This window comes from Fusarium oxysporum, chromosome 2 (assembly GCF_000149955.1).
Source record: "Fusarium oxysporum f. sp. lycopersici 4287 chromosome 2, whole genome shotgun sequence".
In the NCBI taxonomy this organism is placed as follows: domain Eukaryota; kingdom Fungi; phylum Ascomycota; class Sordariomycetes; order Hypocreales; family Nectriaceae; genus Fusarium; species Fusarium oxysporum.
Window position 1 is genome coordinate 2730765 of NC_030987.1, and position 19127 is coordinate 2749891.

Below are 19127 nucleotides of genomic sequence, written 5' to 3' on the forward strand. Positions count from 1 at the left end.
ACTGGCCATGGCTGGGCAAGTGCTGTTGAGAACTGGCGCCGCAATAGAGAAGCTCAGTGAAGTCAAGTTCATTCTGCCTCATGCTCCTGAGATTCCCATCACCGTGGTGAGTTGACCTTCGAGGAGCCTGTTCAAGACTCAACTAACACGTTTAGAACATGGGAATGAGAATGCCTGGATGGTTTGACGTTGTAAGTTCCTCTGGTACATTTGATTGGCTACCCTAACACGAAGCAGAAACAACTCGGCGGAGATGTTGATAGCCTGGTCCGCAATGAGGATACAGAGGGTATTAAGCGAAGTCAAAAGTACTTCCATGATCTCATCCAAGAGGAGGTTAACTCTGGCATCCCCCCTGAGCGTATTGTTCTTGGAGGTTTCTCCCAGGGAGGCGCCATGTCACTCCTTGCTGGTCTCACCTGCACAAGCAAGCTGGGCGGTATTGTTGGCCTTTCATCATGGCTTCTCCTGTCCAAAACCTTTGCCGACCTTGTCAAGCCCACGGATGCAAACCGCCAGACTCCTGTGATGATGTTCCATGGCGATGCGGACCCTATCGTTCCTTTCCAGCGTGGAAAGCTGAGTGCCGACCTGCTTAAGGAGCTTGGCTACGATGTGACATTCAAGACTTACCCGTAAGTGACCAGCGCCATATTAACAAGTTGATGCTAACTCTTGCTAGTGGTATGGGTCACTCTGCTTGTCTGGAGGAGCTTGATGAGGTTGAGGCGTTCCTGAGAAAGCAATTGCCTCCCAAGAACTAAAGTCATAGATGGTACAGGCCTCATATAGTATAGACGTATAAACCTTTGAAGACAGAACACTCTCTTGTGCGAAATAGAAGACAATAGACAGTCTATCAACCGCCAAAGGTTTCCAAAAACTTGATACCACATTATTATGCCACGAGATGTGAAGGGGCCAATCATATGGACTTCATATGCCGCGTGCTCCATATCTGATATCGCTCATCGAAACCTCGTGATGCCAAAAGATCTCCAAAATCTCCGTATGGATGGATGAATGCCCGCCAAATGACGTGCGCTCCACTACTGAGTGCCTCAGAACGCCCTACCGAGTTGCATGATAAGGCCGGGCCACTAAGTGCCCTAACGCCTAGCGCACGCGAACCTTCTATCGGTGGGGAGATGGGCTCGAAACAGCACACCCTTGATCCTGGACCACTTCTTCTCCAACATTCGCCAACCGAAACCTTGGTAGATGTCGACAACCTTGACCGTCACTTGTCAAATCTAAATTGACGCATCGACATCATTGTTGTGCAGCACACTACGATATCTGAAGTTGTGCCGTTTGTGCGCCTGGAAGAACCAGTCTCACAAGCCCGAGCATACCCCGATGATCGACCGCCCAAAGTAAACAAATATGGCCTCCGAAACAACATCGCGTCCAGTGTCGCCGACACCGTCACAGCTACCGCCCGTTCCGGGATCGCCAGTCTATTCTCTTGCGTCGACTGCAAATCCATTATCTCAGTATAATCTGCCTTTGCCGCCACCCCCACGATCTTCACATGCTGTCCTTACAAAAGCCGACCTAGAGCTCTCTCAGCAAGCTTACTCCGATCTTGTCGCCTCCGCAAAAGGCTACCGACTGGCACTCGCCGCATTATCAACAGCCGCATCGACATTTGGATCAGCACTTGAAGCATGCGCTAGGTTAAAGGAAGCTCGCGCCGAGCCCATCGGTCCCTCTGGGACTAATATGACAGCAAGCTTTACAACCAAGGGTTCCTGCACAGCCGATACGCTTATGTCCGCCTCCGGAGTACACTACCTTGTTGCCAATCACCAACAGATCCTCTCTGAGACGGTATACCGATCCTTCGAAGTACCACTGCTCCATGACCTGGACAAGTGGCAGACCGTTATTGACGATGAAGAGGAGACGTATAAACAAAAGATCAAGGCACAAAGCAAAGAAATCAAACGACTGGAGAAAGAAGGGATGAAGTTGCATAAACAGAGGAGACGGGATGTTGGTCGATTTAGGGCACATTTAGTCGAATTGACGACAAAATTGGATGGCTTAACGACGTTGCATGCCGATCATGCACGGACACTATTGAGGGAGAGTCAAGAGACAAGTGGAAGGATTGTCGAAGCAAGCTGCAGTCTTGTACGTGCAGAAGTGGACATATTTGAAGGTCTAGCGAGGAAAGGCTGGAGCGGAGGCGGTCTGGACGATCTTCTCGAAAAGGGTCAAGATTTGTTCGCAACGGAGGAAGATATTGCGAACTTGGGCAGTGGCGGTAGCGGCGACACACCCAAGCTCTTCTCCATCCTCCCCCCTAAGAGCATACTTGCCGACACAGGATCAGATCCATCCCGGAGTCACGCTAGAGGGGACAGTCTTCTTATGGACACGGAACGGTATCAATCTCTAGCAGCACTGGCATCTGACTCTAGACCTAGTGGCGGCGTTATGAATGACAGTGACAGCGTCTTCTCAACCGACTTCAACAAACCCCGAAACGCAAGGCCGTTCTCACCACAGCCTATTCGTCGCATTCCAACAGATGTGACATATGATTCTCTAGGGGGTAGAGCAGAAGGGCTTGAAAACGGAGAAGACGAATTGAACAGGTCGGAGCTCCTGATGCCTGTAGTGGAAGCTGATGATGCAGGAGCAGAAGAGCAGCAGAATGGGGACGGTGAGCATGAAAAAGAAAATGTTCAAGAGGAGGAAACGAGAGGCCGGACAGGATCACCAAGTTCGGTGAGAAAAAGGGCAAATTCACAGCCACTCATCACTGACGCTAGTTCAGCAGCTGCATGGAGCGGTGATGAAGAGAGGAGTCCAAGCTGAAACTGATCAAGTGGTGAAAATGACTTATACTCGTGTTCGGGTTTCATCTACAAGGGCGTTTATACGGACATTTGGGAAATATTCTCTTCACGGAGAGGCGGAAATAGATTTGCAAGAGAACTTTGCTCTTGTTTGATAGTGTACAGAACATTATGTGGATTTTCCACCCTCCATCTATTAAGCATGTCGATTAAACCAGACACTGTCCCAATTCCATAACACGCCTGACGCCAAGATCGTTATTACGCCGTGGTCAATGATCAAATTCTTCGTCTCTCGTACATTCTATCACGGCCGCCCGACGATCGTCGTCGTTTAGACGTCGACCCCTTTCGTTTGGACGCTGCTTTCAACATCTTTGGCTTCCAACGCCGACCGAACGTCCTCTAGTCGTCCTTGTCGGCATTGAGTACATCGCCGCTGAATAATCCAAAAGTAGCGTCGAGCCACCAGATAAGCTTCCAGTAGAGACTGGCCTTGCTCCAATCAAACTCGCCGGTCTCGGTTCGTGGTACTTCGTTACCGATCATGCTACCGCCGAACCACTTCACAAACGGAATAGCATTGACGACCCGTTGCATCATAGTCTGTTGAGGTAGGAGAGCTTGCTCGGCGGGAAGAATGGTAGCGCGACGGGCAGTAGGGATGCGGCGGCAGAAAACGCTGTCGCCATCGCGGATCTCCATGGGTTCGATGCTTGATGTGGTAGCTTGAGGAAGAGGGAAAGGCTCGGTGATCGTAGCAGTAGAGGCATGGGAGTTGCTGATAGTTCCAGTATCCATGGTAAAGCTAGATGTCTGCGAATGAGGAGGAGAGAGATCGAGGAGCCGGCTGTTAAACGATGTAGGCCCACTGAAGCTCTTGCGACCATTGGCAGTGGGAACAGCAGCAGGCATACTCTGTGAGCGTGAATGGTCTGAGACGACCTCGATATCGGGACAAGCCTCGTCTTTGGGGGGAGGAACACCTCGGTATGGCTCAGCATAAACCAGATGACCCAGTATCCTTTGAGGGCTGGCAAAAGTAGCAGCTTCGGCAGCTTCTCTGCTTTCGAAGGTGACCTTCACCCAGTGCTCTCCGCCATCTGCGCGGTTCACCATAGCTCGCTCATCTGCTGTCAGGTTGCGACGTCGCGTAAATGCAGGGTCGCGCAACTCAGATTTGTATCGGCGTTGGCTGGCAGGAGGTTCGCGAGGGTAATCCTCCAAGATCGCGCCGGCAAGGGATTCATAGTGGGAGATAGCAGCGTACTGCTGTGTTGATGATCGGTAGCCGCGAAGGATGAGCTCGACGGGTGTTGAAGTAACAGATCGCTTGACGGGAACCTCTTCTTGCATCAAACCACTGCTCTTACGCTGAACAGTTTGAGATGGCGCTGTTGCAGCCTGGTTCGATACCCAGTCGCCAAAGAGCTTGTCTGCAGCAGCTAGTGTAGGATTTTCGCGACTGCGCGCGGGTGTTCCAGTACGCGATCGTGAACGACGTGTGGATTTACCGAACGAACCAGACTCGGCGGCGCTGCGACGTGATCGTGCGCTTCCTTGGGGAGCATCTTGTCTTTTTCGCGTTACGTTAGCATTGATTCAAATGGGCAGAGAGGAAGACATACTGGTTGAAATACATGGCATATGGTCGCTTCACACCATCATCCCCAACGTAACACTCGTCGTCAGGAACGTTGTGTAAAATGAGAGGAGCCATGATGAAGGCTTTGGTGGTAGAGGGAGCTGACAAACGGCGAGGAGGGGGTGTCGAATCGATGGGCCGTAGGGATACCGTAGGAGATACGAAACCCAAGATGGCGATGTTTGTCTGCACGAAAGGAGTTGAGGTTGCTGATGGTTGGACGAGCCGCCTGTTCACATGCCCAGTAGCAGTTTCTGAAGTTGACTTCCAATTTTTGGCGGGCTAATCTGGCAGTTGCACAGGCAACCGACCACTGAACGTAGCTGCGTTGGTGCAGTTGTGGGGCTAGTTTATCCGGCTCCGTGAACTTGAGCTTGCCAGCTGTAACAGCCAATTCTGGATGTGAGGTCTTCCAGACATTCAATAGGTAGCAGGCTCATTCTTTGTTCTACGCCTTTTGCGTTTAAGCAATATTCTTATACTCAAGTTTGCTTGATCCTTTTATCCTGCGTCGTCCTAAGTTTGTGTGCTGATTGAAGTCAGCGGTGATTGGCTCCTGAACCTTGATTGTGTCTGTGATTAGAGCTTTCTATTCGTTTGCATAAGTTCACCCAGTCTATTATACGAGATCCAGATTTTAATGACTACACTACGTTCATAAATCAGATTCCAGCTCGAGTATCATAGCATAAAAGCGCAACCATGTCTCAGACCCCTCCACAGTCGGCTACGTAAGCAAGTTTTTTGTGATGAGCTGATTCAGCATCCCACTTCAGCTGAGCGAGATCCACTGATGGATTTGCCAGGACCGGCCTCTCCCGAGATGGATATTCGGATATACACTTACAGCACATGTAAAAGGAAGACATCTATTCTAAGCAACCCTGGGTTGACCAGTAACTCAAGAGTTGCTACCGGAACCTATCGTTGTTCAATATGACCCAATTCCTATCTTTCCGATCATTGATCGGCTTCGTCTCTATTGCCGTAGCCATGATTGCTTTGTTTGGTGCTTCACCACTCAAAGCCTTCTCATCGACTCTGCAGAGGGCAGGGTTTGATTGGTACAACTCACAAAAGGATGTAACATCTCCAATAAAGACGAATGCAGCAACAAAGGCGCCTGTATACTTCTTCAGCCATGGTGGTGTGAGTCTACTTATGTTTAAGCTCAAGCGGATAGCTACTGACATACATCAAGCCTGATGTGCAATATAACACAAAGCACCCCGTGTATCCGTTCCTTCAACAGATTGGAAGGGAAATAACGCAGAAAGTGAAGCCGAAGGCCGTAGTGGTCTTCTCAGCACATTGGATGGGAGAGGAGCGCGCTATTCATGTTAACAATGCTGTAGACACTCCTCTCATTTATGAGTGCGTCACATCACTCCATGCTTCACAAAGTTTATGTTAACAATCTCAGCTTCTACGAGTTCCCCGATCACTTTTATAAAGCTCAATATCCGAACAAGGGTAGCCCCGAGCTTGCGAGCAAGATTATGGTCATGCTTTCAGAGGCTGGTATCCAATCCTATGGAATGGAGCGAGGTCTTGATCATGGTGTATTTTCTGGATTCCATGTTGGTGCGTTTTTCTAAACAACGAATATCCATATGTGAAGCTCTAACAGGTTGTAGCTTTCAACCCAGAAACGAATCCACTCAACGTACCACTTGTTCAAGTCTCGCTCTTCAAAAACGAAGATCCTCATGCTCACTACGCTCTCGGACGTGCTGTATCTGCACTTAGGGATGAGGGGATAGTCATCATCGGAGCCGGGATGTCAGTACACAACTTACGTGACATGTACCACATGTTCGAGGGTAACACGGAGCCACTCCCATATGTTGTGAGCTTCGATAACGCTCTCAAGGAGGCCGTGGAGGCCGACCCAGCTATCCGAGAGGAAAGGATGGCGGCGATATGTAAGCGGGGAGATGCCAAACAAGCACACCCTTTCATGGACCACCTTATGCCAGTTTTCATCGCTGCAGGCGCCGCCAGTGAGGACTGGGGAAAACAGATATGGACTTTACATGAAGGCAGCTTCGGATGGTCGCAGTTCCGGTTCGGTGATGTTCCTTCATCCTGATGAGCATTATTTTGGGGGTAGTGTGTAGGCAAAGTGCAACAGCCATAATTATCGAGGCCTGCTATGAGAACACTAAGGATCGGACACATTATGGTGACATCAGCCACAGACAAAGTTGAGGTTGGCCGGAGATGACCAACTTATACCCAACGAAAATAATCGTGTTATACAGCGTAATTCTCATCCAGTTAAAACTTTTGCTCATGTGTGAGGCCATCCTCAGGCAGCCACGTCACATTCCAACCCACACCGCTCAACAAAATGCATGCTTTCATTGGTGTTTTGGCCTTATCTAACCACATTCATACTCGTTTGTGATGAACTACCATTGAGTCATAAGTATGCAATATCAAGCTCTCAACAGAGTCTATTTCATTGATATACCCGCCCCTTTCACCAGGTTGCCTTTGTTGTAAAACTCCACGCTCGGCAACATCTCGCTAGCAACCCACCTGGCTGTTTGCGTATGAAGAGAGCCGTAACCGAAGGGCTCATGCGTCTTTTCCTTTCTCATTCTGCCAGTACCAATATCCAGGTTTCCCATGGCATCGATTAGTGTGTCAGGTGGAGATTTATCTGGGGCATCTCCTCGAGGGAACGAAGAGTATCCCTCACAGAGTGCTTGGAAAACGACCACTTGATCTTGAAGATGAACGTCCACTTGACCACCAACAGCTACCTCATCGTACAAACCCCGACACAGCTTTCTTGATACCTGATCGGCGAACATATCCCTGTTCTTAGTCTTTTTCGGTATTGATCCAAGCCAGTCATGTCCCCATCTGACCCCAGATGTGGAATGGGCCACAAGCAGTATGTACCACCGTGAATCTAGGTTCGTGTCTTCAACATGCTTGAAATGGACATCTGCCCCAGAAAAGAGGTCCCCCAGGCCCCTTGTCAGTGATGCCTGGAGCCTCTCGAGTGTGCTGCCAGGTACCACCATGCTGACATCAATAGACTTGATCTCATAGGACTCAGGGTAATTGCGTTGCTCTGGGGATTTGTATCGCAGAGTTTGACCAATCATCAATGGATGAAATTTGAGACGTATCTGACCTCTCGACTGCGGACCGAGGCTCCATCCACGTCTTTCTAACGCCCTTTCAACATGAATTCCAAATCGTTCCTCCAATGTTGGCAGGAAAACTTGGTCCAGATATTCAAAACTAAGTGAAAAGGACACATTGGATCCACCAGATATTGAAAGTTCGACTGATTCCTCAGAATCATTGCCGGCAAAGATCAGAAACGGGAGGACTGCTTGCAAAATGAGGAGAGTACTCGCAGAACCTGACTCTGCTGATATATTGATATTGCGTTGATATAGTTCTGTGGGTCCTCGTCGTGGAGCGAAGGTTATTGTCTTGGAACCTACACTTAGGCCCTCCACATCTGCATCTGTTATCTTCGCGAGGAACTGAATGCTCGTGACGTGCTGGCTCTTGAGACCTGGGAGATATCAGCTGGTGGCGTTGCAGTACGTGTTTAGGTATCACTCACCTCCACGTTCTCGATTTCCTCTGACGTTGGTGATGGTGACAGCCTGTCCCGTCAAGGCAGCTATTGCTATTGCGACTCTTACAACCTGTCCACCGCCCTCTCCTGTTCTTCCGTCTAGTTCCACAGGCTTCATTTTGTCGCCTCTGTTGATACCTAGTAGGGTGGGTTTTTGTGGTAAGCTGAACTTGATAGGTCGGAGTTTCGTTGTGGAAGGTCAAATCAAACAGAAGATTTAAAACCTCAATGATGTACCACCATGAAAACAGCGTGAACAACAGTGAAAGAGCATCCGGTGATTGTCTATATATTGTGTTGAAAGTCCTTCACCATGCAGCTGCGATTCACTAATGTGACTCATTGCCGAAGAAGCTAATATCTTCGTGGATTGATGGGCAGGCAACGAAGCTCTAGCGGAAGGTTCAGAGACAGAAAAGGTTATAAATTCTCAACAACCCAACTGGACCCTTAAAGATCAACCACGAGAATGCACAGCTGAAAGAATGACTGACAACAGGCGATCTGCAGTCATGAATAGACCAAGCTGAACCCTCGGCCTCTCCGAAGGCGGTCTGACACGAGTTCCGGTGTTTCCTCGTGTCCAGCAAAAAGATTTTGAGACAGCTATATATATGAAAAGCCGAACAGCCGGTTTGGTGATTCCCAGGGTATCTGTTTGCAACAGGCAAACATAAGCGGGTACCCGAAAGAATGCAAATTGCCGGAGGCAGCTAATGATCCCGGCGGAGTGGGGCCGGCGGTCCGGTGATTTCAGGCGATTACCCCGGACTTTCATAAGTGGCTTCACCAAGTGCGCCATTTGATCTCGTTTACCATTTCCCCTATTCATCTCATTTCTTCATTTTTCAGGTTTCTTTCCGCGCCCTCACCTTCTCATGAATCTTTCGTTACGTCATTTCAGCTTATGCTACTCAAGCGTTTAAGCACAGGAGACTCCAAGATGCCACTCACACAACATGAAATACACCCCACGGCCCTGGCTCAGCCACAGGGATGATCTCTGTTCGTTTCTCAACGATTGGAGATGATGTGTTCTTTGCCACGCCTGACTTTTTACCAAGCACAGCCGGTGTGGCAGCTTGCGGCGACGTTGACCAATTGCCATCACCAATTGGATGATGATCATTATACCCAGTGAAAGGGATGGAGAATGTTCGCAAGCAATAAGTTTACACAGCCTGAATCATTTACGAATTGGTTGCGTAGGTATGGCGAGCTTTCGATGTCGGGACCAGAGTCTCAAATACAATTGAACAAGGCGCTGAGAGAAAGTGACATATCATTGCAGCTTGCCTCGCGTTTCAAATAGACCACCAATACAAGCGAAACCAAGAAACCACCACGCTCAAACAGTCTAGGAGAAAGCCATCCCAAGCCAAGACAATTCCCAGCGAAAGCAATCAACGCATTCCCTCCTTGCCCTATCCTAGTCATTATCATCCATCATAAGCATTGAAGACGTTCAGTATCTTCCTTGCACTCCTTTTAATCTTTCATCTATCATGCAACCCGAAGCACCACGCCTGTCTGCGCCGGCTGCAATGGTTCTTTCCCGATTCTTCATATCGTACCTTAACTGCCAGCAGCGGGGGGTGCCTGCCCTTCGATCGACGTTTACGTATAGAAACTGGAAAGACTGCTGCTTACCTTGACAGGCACGACAGAAGAGGGCGTGGACGCACTCAGTGTGTCCTCTAGAAGTCTCTATCGCCATGTTCACTCCCGTCCCCTACACCTCATTTTCCCAAAGGCTGGAAGCCAGAAAGACATGTTTCACTCCTCCATATCTGTGTCGTCGGAAATTTCGAGCATCATGTCGTCTTGGAGTGCGATCGAAGAAGTGTCTCGATCCAGACCGAGAAAGGCGACTCGATCCAAGACGTGGCTAATGTCTCTTTGTCTCCCGTTCATTCCCGGTCTCGTTGTTTCATCGATCCAGGAGTGAAGCGCGTCGTCGTTAGGTTCCTCATCATCGCTATCGAGGTCCATCGGCTCATAGGATTCGTTTGGTTCAGCTCTCTCCTGGCTTGGGCCATTATCCACAACCCGCCAGCCGTGGTCAACACTACTTCGCCATTAGACTTGTCACTATCCGGGTGGAAGCACAATCGACAAACCTGTCACAGCTTCCTTGGAAGGCATACACTTGAGAAAGTGTGGGCACAGAGCCATCCCTGGTCCGATCATGACTCGACGGGCTGTCCTGTTCGACAACATATGGGAGAGTCTGCACTATTAGTATGCTCTCTGTTGAAGGGAGATGCAGTAACCCATAACTTACCCAGGCTTTGTGGTTCTCACATTCGTCTGCTGTCTTAGGGAGACAGGGAGAGGGAGATTCATGGCCTTGCTCTTGCGCTCCCGGAAGAGGCCGGGAGACTACCCCGTTACCATAGGTAGTGGGACTGTCCTGGGACACTATTTTGAGATCTCCTTGATCATACTTATAGGCAAGGTCACAGTTGATGCACACCCAACGACCATTCTTTCTCTCACATGCTTGTGAGCAGGTAATGCACATCGGAGCCACGGGCCCGCGAAGCTCAGAATGAGGATCCATGGTAGGACGTATAAAAGCACACTGAATGATGCTAGTGAAGCCCCTGAACTACCAATATCCTCCTTGCCTTCGATGCTGGCGGCTGTACCAGAGGTTGAAAGATGCCACGCAAGACGGAACTTCCAGGGGATGAGGCTCGAGGAGTATCGACGAGGAAGCTACGGGCAAGATTCTTCCGGTTGCTGGAAAAGAGTATGGATCGAGTCGCCAGTCACTCTGTTTCTATGAACAGAGCGATGTTCTTCCTGACAGCAAAGACTGGAAAGGGCTGGTTCCAGATGTGATAACACACGGGGCTCCGTACAAGATTATGGTGCTTTTGCGTGTCTCCGCAGACACGCCCAGCTGTTTAATGGAACCGAAGAAGTGATTGGCCGATGAGGCGAGACGATGCGAATAACGATCAGCAATACGGTACGTCGTCAAAGTTGATGATGGTCCCGATATCGATGGATGAGGTTTGAAAGACGTGACGGCAAAAGAGTCACTTCGTCCAACTGACTAGTAAGCTCACAACAGGGGTACAGGCTACTGTACATGTGCTGGCACAAAGCAGAGGCAGCACCGATCATCCCGGTAGTCTTCGAATTTTGTTGGAGGATACCCAAAAGTAGTGGATCAACGGAAGAAGCAATCGACGTGAAGAAAAAGAAAAGGGAGCGTGTTCGTTGGTCGACTTGGAGTGATGGAGTCGTCGTGTGTCGAAGCTACCAGGTCTTCAGGCGGCATCCAACCAGATGGCGCCTCGGGTCCTTGGTACAATGACATAGCAGCCCGGGCAAGGCAGCCTGGGGGGCCATAAACCGATTGGAGAGTTTCCAAACGAGGTCCCATAAGTGGAAGATTCTTATGGGCGAGGCGCACACCATGTTCTCATTCATAAGAGCATTCCAGGCCTTCTTTGATGATTGAACGAAACGAAACGAAACGAAACGGATGCGAAACAGAACAGAAGGCTGAAGCCATACCTGCTGACGTGGACGTGGGATTCGCCAGTGCCATGGTAACGACCTGAATCTGCCAACACTCGACAAGAAAGACTGACCAGTGCGGAACTGCAGAAGTCTCTCGTATTTTATGGCCAGAAGCAAGAGTTTCAGGTGAAGGAACCACAACCGTGGACATATGGGACTACTTAACATCTCCTCCCTTTAAGCCACTCTCCTAATCTGCACGCGTCGGCCCCCAAGAATACAGATTTCAGCTCGGAACCTTCATTCCCAGCACCGAGATTCTCTAGTGGTGTGAGACAGACCCTCCATGTTTTATGTATTGGGGGTTGATTGTCACCAAACGTCCCTCAGCCTGATTTCCAGCTGTGAATATTGGTGGCTGGCACCCTGTCAGAGCACATGCTTTGGTGCCAGGTCTCAGCAGAGAGTAACTTTTGTCGCACATTCCCATCAGCCTACAGGGCTTTGCAGGCTTTCAAAGTATTAATACGATAAAACTACCGCTATCTCAGTGCAGTTGGGGGCTTGAAGGTCTACTTAAGAGGGCTTTACACTATCGAAGACGACAGTGAACTGTTTAAGTACGCCACGAAGCTCCAATCTACAGGGGTCACGTCCAACATACTATACGATGAGCGGATGCACAAGATTAAGTTGGCCAAGATGGCCAGGCTCCAGATCAGAGTCAGTGACGGGTGTTACCTCCAACAAACAACTCATTTAATCAACGGTCATCACGATCAATGCGCGTCTCTTCTCCATCACATACAGATTGAGACAAGCGTAGCGGAATGCCGTTTAAATGATTCGCAGTTGGCTTGGCTGATTCACTAGCCTGGCCATTAGCAAACAGCGTGAGATGCAATGGGGAAATCACTCTCTGTCAAGTGGACAGATCTTGGGTGTGAAGCTGCGAACTTGCATGCAGTGTATGCACCATTTCTGGGTGCATCGCGCTATTGTTTTCTCATGCAGCCATCACCTATTGGAGAAGTTGGATGGTGGACGAAAGACACGACCCTCCGCGGGGGAAATACACGGTTGTGGCTTACACCAAAATTCGCCGGCGATCCACCCTTTTAGAGACTACCCAGCCAACATCTGATTCATTAGTCTCGCGATGACCTTGGTTGTCCAGATCAATTGCATTGATTGATAAAGATTTGTCTTCAGAATAATAGGGCTTCTAAACAACAGACAAGACCCTCCTGAAATCGAAAAAACAATCTGATCATGAAAGCTATTCATGCACCAGGTGTACCAACCAGCCAAAACACCAAAATCATATAGCAACGGGTGTTCCTTCAAGAAACGACAGAAAGAGTAATGCGTATGAGATCACGGGATATATCAGGCCGAGGCAGAAACCAACAGGATAACATGTCCAAGTGCCATTAGACCCCATGCTGATCCCCAGACTTCGCACTCTGTTAATTTCGATCTCTCTTTCACCGCTGTGCATGTGACGAGCTGTCATTTTGGCCGCAATAGTCGAGGGTTCTGGGATAGCCAGGATAACTCTGACGATTGTATTGAGGATATCGCTCATCCCTCTGAGCATTATTGGCCGAAGTGCTGGTATCGACAGTCCTTGTGAACTGGTTGTCAAATTGTGAGATAGTGTTGGTACCACGCCTGATACCGTTTTGTTCGGCTTCATCAGGAGACGATTCAGTTCGAATTTGCTGGCCGTTAACGAAGTCGGTTGTTCTTTGTCGAGGGTCATCCAGCGAGTGTTGGGCCCCTGGCAAATTTATTTGGTATTGATCGCCAGGAGTATCGTTGGATCCCTGGGTAATACGACTATTCGGAATGGGTTAGCTGGTGGTCGTTGTCTTTCCAATGATATCACCCTCACATACCTTCCCTGGTAGGCGGGCTGATTTGTTGGAGCATAGGTGTAGCCCAGTGCGCCTTGACTTGAGGCTGTTTGTTGATATGATCGGCTCTGATCCGGATAGTAGGCTTTTCCAGAGTGCTGAGTTTGGAGCAGGTGTTGGTGCGGCATGACATCCTGGGGTGCAGGAGTCTGGCGCTGTGGCTGCGGTGCTTGCCTTGCATGGCTCTGGGTTATATTCGCGTCCGGAGACGAGAATCCACTCGCATCTCTGGCGTAGCGATCTCCCGAAGAGGTCATGGTTGTTCGACGAGGATCCTCAGGGGGAAGAGCCAACTATCATGAACGTATGAGAACAGTTGAGAGTAAGAGGTGGGATGGATGTATCTGGTGGGCGACAGATTCCTGTGAAGAAACTTTTAACTGGCAATCATCGCATGGCGGGCATGAAAGGGGTATTAATGCGCCATCTCTCTGTTACGCGGTAAAGGGCTTGTGGCAAGCTTGGGCAAGGTTGATCAGATTGCAGAGATGAAACACTTCATAAACCCGTTGTTGTTTTTTTTTTTGTGTTTTTTTGTACAGCACTACTGCTTGTCAAGGGCCCGATATTCGTCAGACATTGCTGCTTTGATGAAGGCTGGACGTCATACGGTTTGCCAGCGAATTGGCCTCGCAACTTCTGCCAGTTTGCGAAGGTCAGCCACGACAACATGTGCTAGGAGAATGAAAGGGTTATTACAAGACAGGGTCGATTTACATCAGCCTGTGGCGATACGAGAGGTTGTCGTGGCATGAAAGAAACATGGCCAACCTGGGAATGGGAGTCAATTTGCTCGCCTCGGCATCTGGTTTGCTGCTGTTGACTGGGTCTTCTGTCACGAGGCATATACCTAGGCGGAATGTTACTTTCAGAGGCAAAAGGCATCTATTAGATGGATCCTTGGGATGACGACATGTTCGAAATCATCAGCGTAGATTACCTACGATGAGAAGGTTCGCATGGTACGCACAAAGGCAGTATGTCAGCGGCAGCGGCTACTCCTGCGAGAAAGGATGACCAAGCAGACATCCTATCGAGATTCATCCGCTGTTCAACTAGTTATACGCGTCCCTTGGCTGTGTTTGGTTGGGTCAAGGGAACGCAACAAACGGGTCGAAATACTCTGGTCAGGTTGCGACCTGGCATGGTTTCGGAGGCGACTAATCGGAAAAGGCTTGACTAAAACCATTCGGCTTAGACAAAATCCCAAACTTCAAAGCGCAGATGAACATACGAATTTTCAGTTCTGTTGTTTAGTTTCGCGCAATGTGCAGGGAAAGGGTGAAAAGAAACGCAATTTTACAACAAAGGAAGACTTGGAAGATTGGCAGCGGCTGACAACAATAACCTTGTGCCAACGACATGAAGGGTAGCTGCAGCATGGTCGATCCTTTCCTGCTTGCGGAGGTTCCTTCGTGGATTTGTGTGTGAATGATATGGAATGGATACTATTTGTACAAGAGAACAGCATATTCTCTTACTGATTCACTGTTCTCTTAGCCAGCCATACACAAGGAAGAGGGTAAAATTGTTTCACTTAAAACTGCTGGACCTACTACTTTCGCATCTCAAGCAGCCACAGAAGGAACTTATCGCAAAAGGTCTCGGCAACCCCGAAAACCTTAGGAGATTCCGGGGAAAGCAGAGCTAGTAAATGTAACATTCACGGGGATTGGCAAACCCCCGATGAGGCTGAACGCAATGAGTACCCCAGCATCCGCTGTACGTTCGAGGTTCATTCATCAACACAGCAACACCTTACCAATGAAAAGGAGTGATATACCATGCAAGATAAGTACACAATCATATTGTATTCCTTCATGTTACTAATGACTAGGTGAAGATAAAGATAAAACCCTGATGTTGTTCAAATTATGGTTACCCCGCTGACCCTCATCCATCCTTGTAACTTGGGGTGGCATTGATGTTGGTTTACTTGACCAGCTGAACAATCCCAACATCCACGGTGCCCCCATCTTTCCTCCAAAAACTACTGCAAACTAAACTCGCATGTCACAATCGCTGCCGCATGTGCCTTTGACTATTATTGATCACGGACACCACAATTCGCTAGTTTGCAGCAGTGTTAGCCATGTTTGGATCCCTTGCATCCCAAATGTCTGCATCGTGCGATTGCATGTCCAATTACGTTGTTTGCCGGGATAAGACGTGGTGTGATATCCTGTGCTTCAGGTTCCTCGAAAAGGAAAAAGATTGAATGAGAGCAAGCCAGGCTATTCGATGAAGTCCACAGTTGAAGCAGTGGTTAACAGGACATTGCGCTCCCGGTTTTCGCGTTGAGACTCTGCAAAGATCAGGACCACTTCACTGGTGGCAGCATGTCAGAATGTTGTCGAACAAATCGGGCTGTGAACTTACCAGAGGTTCTGCACAATGCCTTTTTGGTTGTGGTCCCTCCCCCTGTTCACTGAATAAGCTGCATCCTGAAGCCACCAGCCGAGCTTTGTTGCCAAGGTCATTTTGGTCCCGTTCTCTTTGAGAGGATTGAACTCTTTCCCTCTTCGTGTTATAGGGAAAACCTTCGCTGATTTTCGACAAGTCGTTCGGCAAACTGAAACCTTCCCAGGGCCGATCAGCATCCCTCAACCAAGCCCACACCTGGGCTTCTTTGGTCCGATCCCCGATAGAGGCGGCTATAATCCCAGTGCGAGTCTTGCCAAGAGAAGCTCTCGCTTGACTGTGGCCTATTGTTTCAGTGCTGTGCGTGGAGGCATTACCGCCCTCGGAGGGTACAGTGCGTGGCCGACCGCTGTGAAACGAGGTTGTCAAGACTTTCTTCCGACTACTGCGTCTGAGATGCGTTGCTTTTGATGGATCCATAACATGAATATGGTTGCAAGAAAACACTTTCGTATTGATCGCTATCTACTTCGTCCTTCATCGGCACGAAATCCTCCTGGCTCCTTCTATAATCTACCATGGCATGCGGCTCAAAAGCAACTTGATCCCTTCAAAGACCTTAGGTACCCACATTCGTGCCCAAAGCAGTGAACTGTGACAACTGCTAGTCGTACCTCAAGATCATTGCTGGGCACAGCCGTGTGAGTACCGCCCCTGGTTCTACTGGAGGCTGGTTCTGCGGACACTACGCCTCAAGGCTGTGGTTTTCTTGTGACACTATTCAGATTAGAGGGGATAATCATGACTGCACTGCCCTATGACGCTGAATTTCAGTCACACTTCCGACTCGTCGGCCTTAAACCGCCCTGCCCAACAGCATAATCGGCAGGTCTCATGGAAGCTGCGAGGCAGACAATCCTCAGCACCCAGCCATCGCTACTGTTATGACTTGTTCCCTGGCATGCACACTTACGGCTCTTCCTAAATCGCAGACCGAATGGATCCATGACCACGCATATTTCATGAACGTGGAGTGGCCCCAATGGAAATGTTTTCATTGCGAAGGTCCAAAGACATGCGTCGTGCTGGTCGCTGTGCAGCATACCGCCTGAACCAAAAGTGCTGCATGTCTACTGCGGTTGCCTGGCTTCGCTTCTGATGTCTGGCACACAGCCCTGAGATCGACTTGAATAAAGCCTAGCTAATAGTTTGATGAAGCTGCACAGCTTTTCTCAGCATCGCCCCCTTTTTCACCACGTCATGACGTACATTGCCTCTTCACGCGCACTTCCCACGACAAGATAGTAAGCAACTGCAAAAGAGGCCCAGCACACCGAGAGGATTCTACTCACATGTGCGGATTTCAATGTCCGGAGGTCAAGCGCAATAATCGGCTTTCAAAAATCTTTCGACTAATGTTTGTGCCACTCTCTGGATCAGCAGGGCCCCGAGAGTGTGAGTTTTCTGGGTTTCTATACAAACACCCACCCCTTAGGCAACCACTTTTGCCGAGCTTTCTACCAATCATTAGGTTCTCTCACACCAAATTACTCAAGAGAATATCAAGGAGCGTTTCGGAATTCGGAATCTCAGGCGCTTTTGATGCCTCTCAGAATTGCTGAAATTAAAATAAGTTTCTTTGCCCGATTTTTTATTCGAAATTCAACCAGGTAGATGGATGCAATGAAGGATTTCTGCATTTGGCCCGCTCGCATTGAGTTCCGGCTTCTGACACAAATCCCTGAGGGACATAGAGCCCGGCTCGTTACGTTGCGCCCAGCACAAGGCCATGAGTTCAAAAATTGGCAATGTTCACAAATGGTTTCGCGTAATGCCTAATCTGGCAGGTTGGGTCTGGATTCTCAACTCCTTCAACTTGAGTGTTGCTACCTCTGGCGCATAACGCCGTTGTTGCTGACAGCACATCTACCTCAACTTTCAACCGCTACATTATCGGAAAAGTATATTGTCAACTGTTGGAAAAGCCAAATTCAAATGAAGTCACTTCCATGGTCTTTTCAACCTAGACAAATCTGATGTGTCGTCGATCCAACCTGACGGTGATTGGTCGTCTAGACGCAGTGCCGCGCCAGTGGCATTACCAGGTCCACGCACGAAGCATTGGAGCACTAATTGAACAAACCTGGCATTGGTAGACGCACCACGTGGCAGACTCATAGTAGTCTAATTGCCGATAGTGACCTGGTCCTGGAGATCTACTTGCTCGTCACACATGATTGCTAGGCGTGCAAGGACCCAGGAGCCGATCAGTTGGCTTGTGCTTGGCGAAGGATCTCGTACAAGTACAAGTTATACAATCTGGAGAGTAGAAGCTACTGGCTGGGTCAAGATCAATGTCAAATGTGTTGGGTTCAAGAATGCATTGGGCCGCAACAAATGTACCGTCCAATTCACTGTGACCCAAAGCCCCAATGACTGGATCATACAATTCAAGCCTTACCCAACCACCCATCTATCTCACAAAACACAGTGAATGTGTCAGAGCTCTCTGAACAGTAGTGAGGGTATCCGCAACAATGATTCGAGCGTCCCGGAACTTCCAGGCGAGCCTAGCTCCTCGTCAGCCTCACTTTTCTCGGCCTGCGCATCCATATCGACCAGTCGATTCCATCACAAATATTGCATCCAATCAAGGAAGGTGTGATGTTGCTGCGTCGTCTAAAACTCGCATGTTATCGATCATATGTGGACTCTATTCGTGCTCCTGATATGTTGCACAAGCGCGAGAGGGTGTGAAATCTTCAGGGACCAGGTTTCATATGTGAAGAACTTAGTGATAGATCATATTAGAGGAAAACGTTACATATTGGGCCGTCCTGAGGAAGCTAATTGGACCGATGAATCAATCTTTTGATGCCTGACAAGCTTACAGCTGCTCTGCTGGGGAATGTCACTGATGTGATGTGGTGTGAGATGCATGAGCAGTGCTGACATATTGAAAACTCGGTGACTCTGCTCCCTTGGGAGTAAATCCTAGTGCTATTCGCTTGTGACGATTAAGTTTGCGCAGACCAAACTCAATGCTATGACCCCATGTCTTTCTAAACCAAACATTAGAGGGTGATATGCAAGATAAGTTAGACCGGTATTACGGCCTAACAAGCTGTTAATCTGCCTAATGAGCAAGACGGAGGAAGCCCGAAAGGATCCACTTTTCCCGGCCGTGACACAAGGACAAACTCTTGATAGTGGCTTGCCTTTACTCTGTAGATACCATCGTTTAATTTTGGGCGTCACAATGTCTTTCAAACCAAGTTTAAGGTTTATTCTAGTTATTCATGTAT

General features: G+C 49.0%; 9 protein-coding genes across 11 annotated transcripts; 4 read left to right on the plus strand and 5 right to left on the minus strand.

The window, feature by feature from the left end:
* Window positions 1–7: 7 nt before the first annotated feature.
* Window positions 8–784, plus strand: FOXG_08202 (acyl-protein thioesterase 1; the record flags this gene model as incomplete). The annotated part of the gene is made up of 4 exons (XM_018386997.1): window positions 8–106; window positions 156–191; window positions 238–635; window positions 683–784. 4 exons carry the CDS (start codon window positions 8–10, stop codon window positions 762–764), a joined length of 615 nt encoding a protein of 204 aa, XP_018244792.1. The 3' UTR covers window positions 765–784.
* A 237-nt stretch (window positions 785–1021) lies between these two features.
* Window positions 1022–3082, plus strand: FOXG_08203 (uncharacterized protein). The gene has a single exon (XM_018386998.1). The coding sequence runs from the start codon at window positions 1387–1389 to the stop codon at window positions 2827–2829; it is 1443 nt and encodes a 480-aa protein (XP_018244793.1). The 5' UTR covers window positions 1022–1386; the 3' UTR covers window positions 2830–3082.
* On the minus strand, window positions 1155–4829 carry FOXG_08204 (uncharacterized protein). The gene is made up of 2 exons (XM_018386999.1): window positions 4439–4829; window positions 1155–4386 (listed from the first exon to the last, which is right to left on the minus strand). The coding sequence occupies exons 1-2, from the start codon at window positions 4528–4530 to the stop codon at window positions 3216–3218; spliced, it is 1263 nt and encodes a 420-aa protein (XP_018244794.1). The 5' UTR covers window positions 4531–4829; the 3' UTR covers window positions 1155–3215.
* Window positions 4830–5088: 259 nt separating this feature from the next.
* Window positions 5089–6827, plus strand: FOXG_08205 (uncharacterized protein). Of its 2 annotated transcripts, XM_018387000.1 has the most exons (5): window positions 5089–5186; window positions 5262–5604; window positions 5657–5829; window positions 5879–6039; window positions 6093–6827. In XM_018387000.1, exons 2-5 carry the CDS (start codon window positions 5392–5394, stop codon window positions 6545–6547), a joined length of 1002 nt encoding a protein of 333 aa, XP_018244795.1. In that variant the 5' UTR covers window positions 5089–5186; window positions 5262–5391; the 3' UTR covers window positions 6548–6827. The 2 variants fall into 2 exon arrangements, with proteins under 2 accessions (XP_018244795.1, XP_018244796.1); XM_018387001.1 differs by lacking the exon at window positions 5089–5186 and having other exon boundaries at window positions 5187–5604.
* On the minus strand, window positions 5906–8722 carry FOXG_08206 (RNA 3'-terminal phosphate cyclase). Its single transcript, XM_018387002.1, has 2 exons — window positions 8051–8722; window positions 5906–7999 (listed from the first exon to the last, which is right to left on the minus strand). The coding sequence occupies exons 1-2, from the start codon at window positions 8181–8183 to the stop codon at window positions 6915–6917; spliced, it is 1218 nt and encodes a 405-aa protein (XP_018244797.1). The 5' UTR covers window positions 8184–8722; the 3' UTR covers window positions 5906–6914.
* Window positions 8720–18748, plus strand: FOXG_19773 (uncharacterized protein). The gene is made up of 2 exons (XM_018400038.1): window positions 8720–11631; window positions 11690–18748. The coding sequence occupies exon 2, from the start codon at window positions 14421–14423 to the stop codon at window positions 14832–14834; it is 414 nt and encodes a 137-aa protein (XP_018244798.1). The 5' UTR covers window positions 8720–11631; window positions 11690–14420; the 3' UTR covers window positions 14835–18748.
* Window positions 9199–11773, minus strand: FOXG_08207 (uncharacterized protein; the record flags this gene model as incomplete). 2 transcript variants are annotated; one of them, XM_018387004.1, is made up of 3 exons in its annotated part: window positions 9199–10133; window positions 10186–10295; window positions 10350–11773. In XM_018387004.1, the coding sequence occupies 3 exons, from the start codon at window positions 10626–10628 to the stop codon at window positions 9842–9844; spliced, it is 681 nt and encodes a 226-aa protein (XP_018244800.1). In that variant the 3' UTR covers window positions 9199–9841. The 2 variants fall into 2 exon arrangements, with proteins under 2 accessions (XP_018244800.1, XP_018244799.1); XM_018387003.1 differs by having other exon boundaries at window positions 9214–10133; window positions 10186–10628.
* FOXG_08208 (uncharacterized protein) lies at window positions 13030–13718 on the minus strand (the record flags this gene model as incomplete). The annotated part of the gene is made up of 2 exons (XM_018387005.1): window positions 13030–13384; window positions 13444–13718. The coding sequence occupies 2 exons, from the start codon at window positions 13716–13718 to the stop codon at window positions 13030–13032; spliced, it is 630 nt and encodes a 209-aa protein (XP_018244801.1).
* Window positions 15696–15941, minus strand: FOXG_08209 (uncharacterized protein; the record flags this gene model as incomplete). The annotated part of the gene is made up of 2 exons (XM_018387006.1): window positions 15696–15789; window positions 15841–15941. 2 exons carry the CDS (start codon window positions 15939–15941, stop codon window positions 15696–15698), a joined length of 195 nt encoding a protein of 64 aa, XP_018244802.1.
* Window positions 18749–19127: the final 379 nt, after the last annotated feature.

Bases quoted from the DNA above. Each gene is read 5' to 3' on its own strand.
- FOXG_08204 (XM_018386999.1), bottom strand. From the start codon at position 4,530: ATGGCTCCTCTCATTTTACACAACGTTCCTGACGACGAGTGTTACGTT. The intron at 4,387-4,438 runs GTATGTCTTCCT...AACGCGAAAAAG, and splicing joins TATGCCATGTATTTCAACCA to ACAAGATGCTCCCCAAGGAA.
- FOXG_08203 (XM_018386998.1), top strand. From the start codon at position 1,387: ATGGCCTCCGAAACAACATCGCGTCCAGTGTCGCCGACACCGTCACAG.
- FOXG_08205 (XM_018387000.1), top strand. From the start codon at position 5,392: ATGACCCAATTCCTATCTTTCCGATCATTGATCGGCTTCGTCTCTATT. The intron at 5,605-5,656 runs GTGAGTCTACTT...ACATACATCAAG, and splicing joins ACTTCTTCAGCCATGGTGGT to CCTGATGTGCAATATAACAC. The intron at 6,040-6,092 runs GTGCGTTTTTCT...AACAGGTTGTAG, and splicing joins ATTTTCTGGATTCCATGTTG to CTTTCAACCCAGAAACGAAT.
- FOXG_19773 (XM_018400038.1), top strand. From the start codon at position 14,421: ATGGTACGCACAAAGGCAGTATGTCAGCGGCAGCGGCTACTCCTGCGA.
- FOXG_08206 (XM_018387002.1), bottom strand. From the start codon at position 8,183: ATGAAGCCTGTGGAACTAGACGGAAGAACAGGAGAGGGCGGTGGACAG. The intron at 8,000-8,050 runs GTGAGTGATACC...GATATCTCCCAG, and splicing joins AGGAAATCGAGAACGTGGAG to GTCTCAAGAGCCAGCACGTC.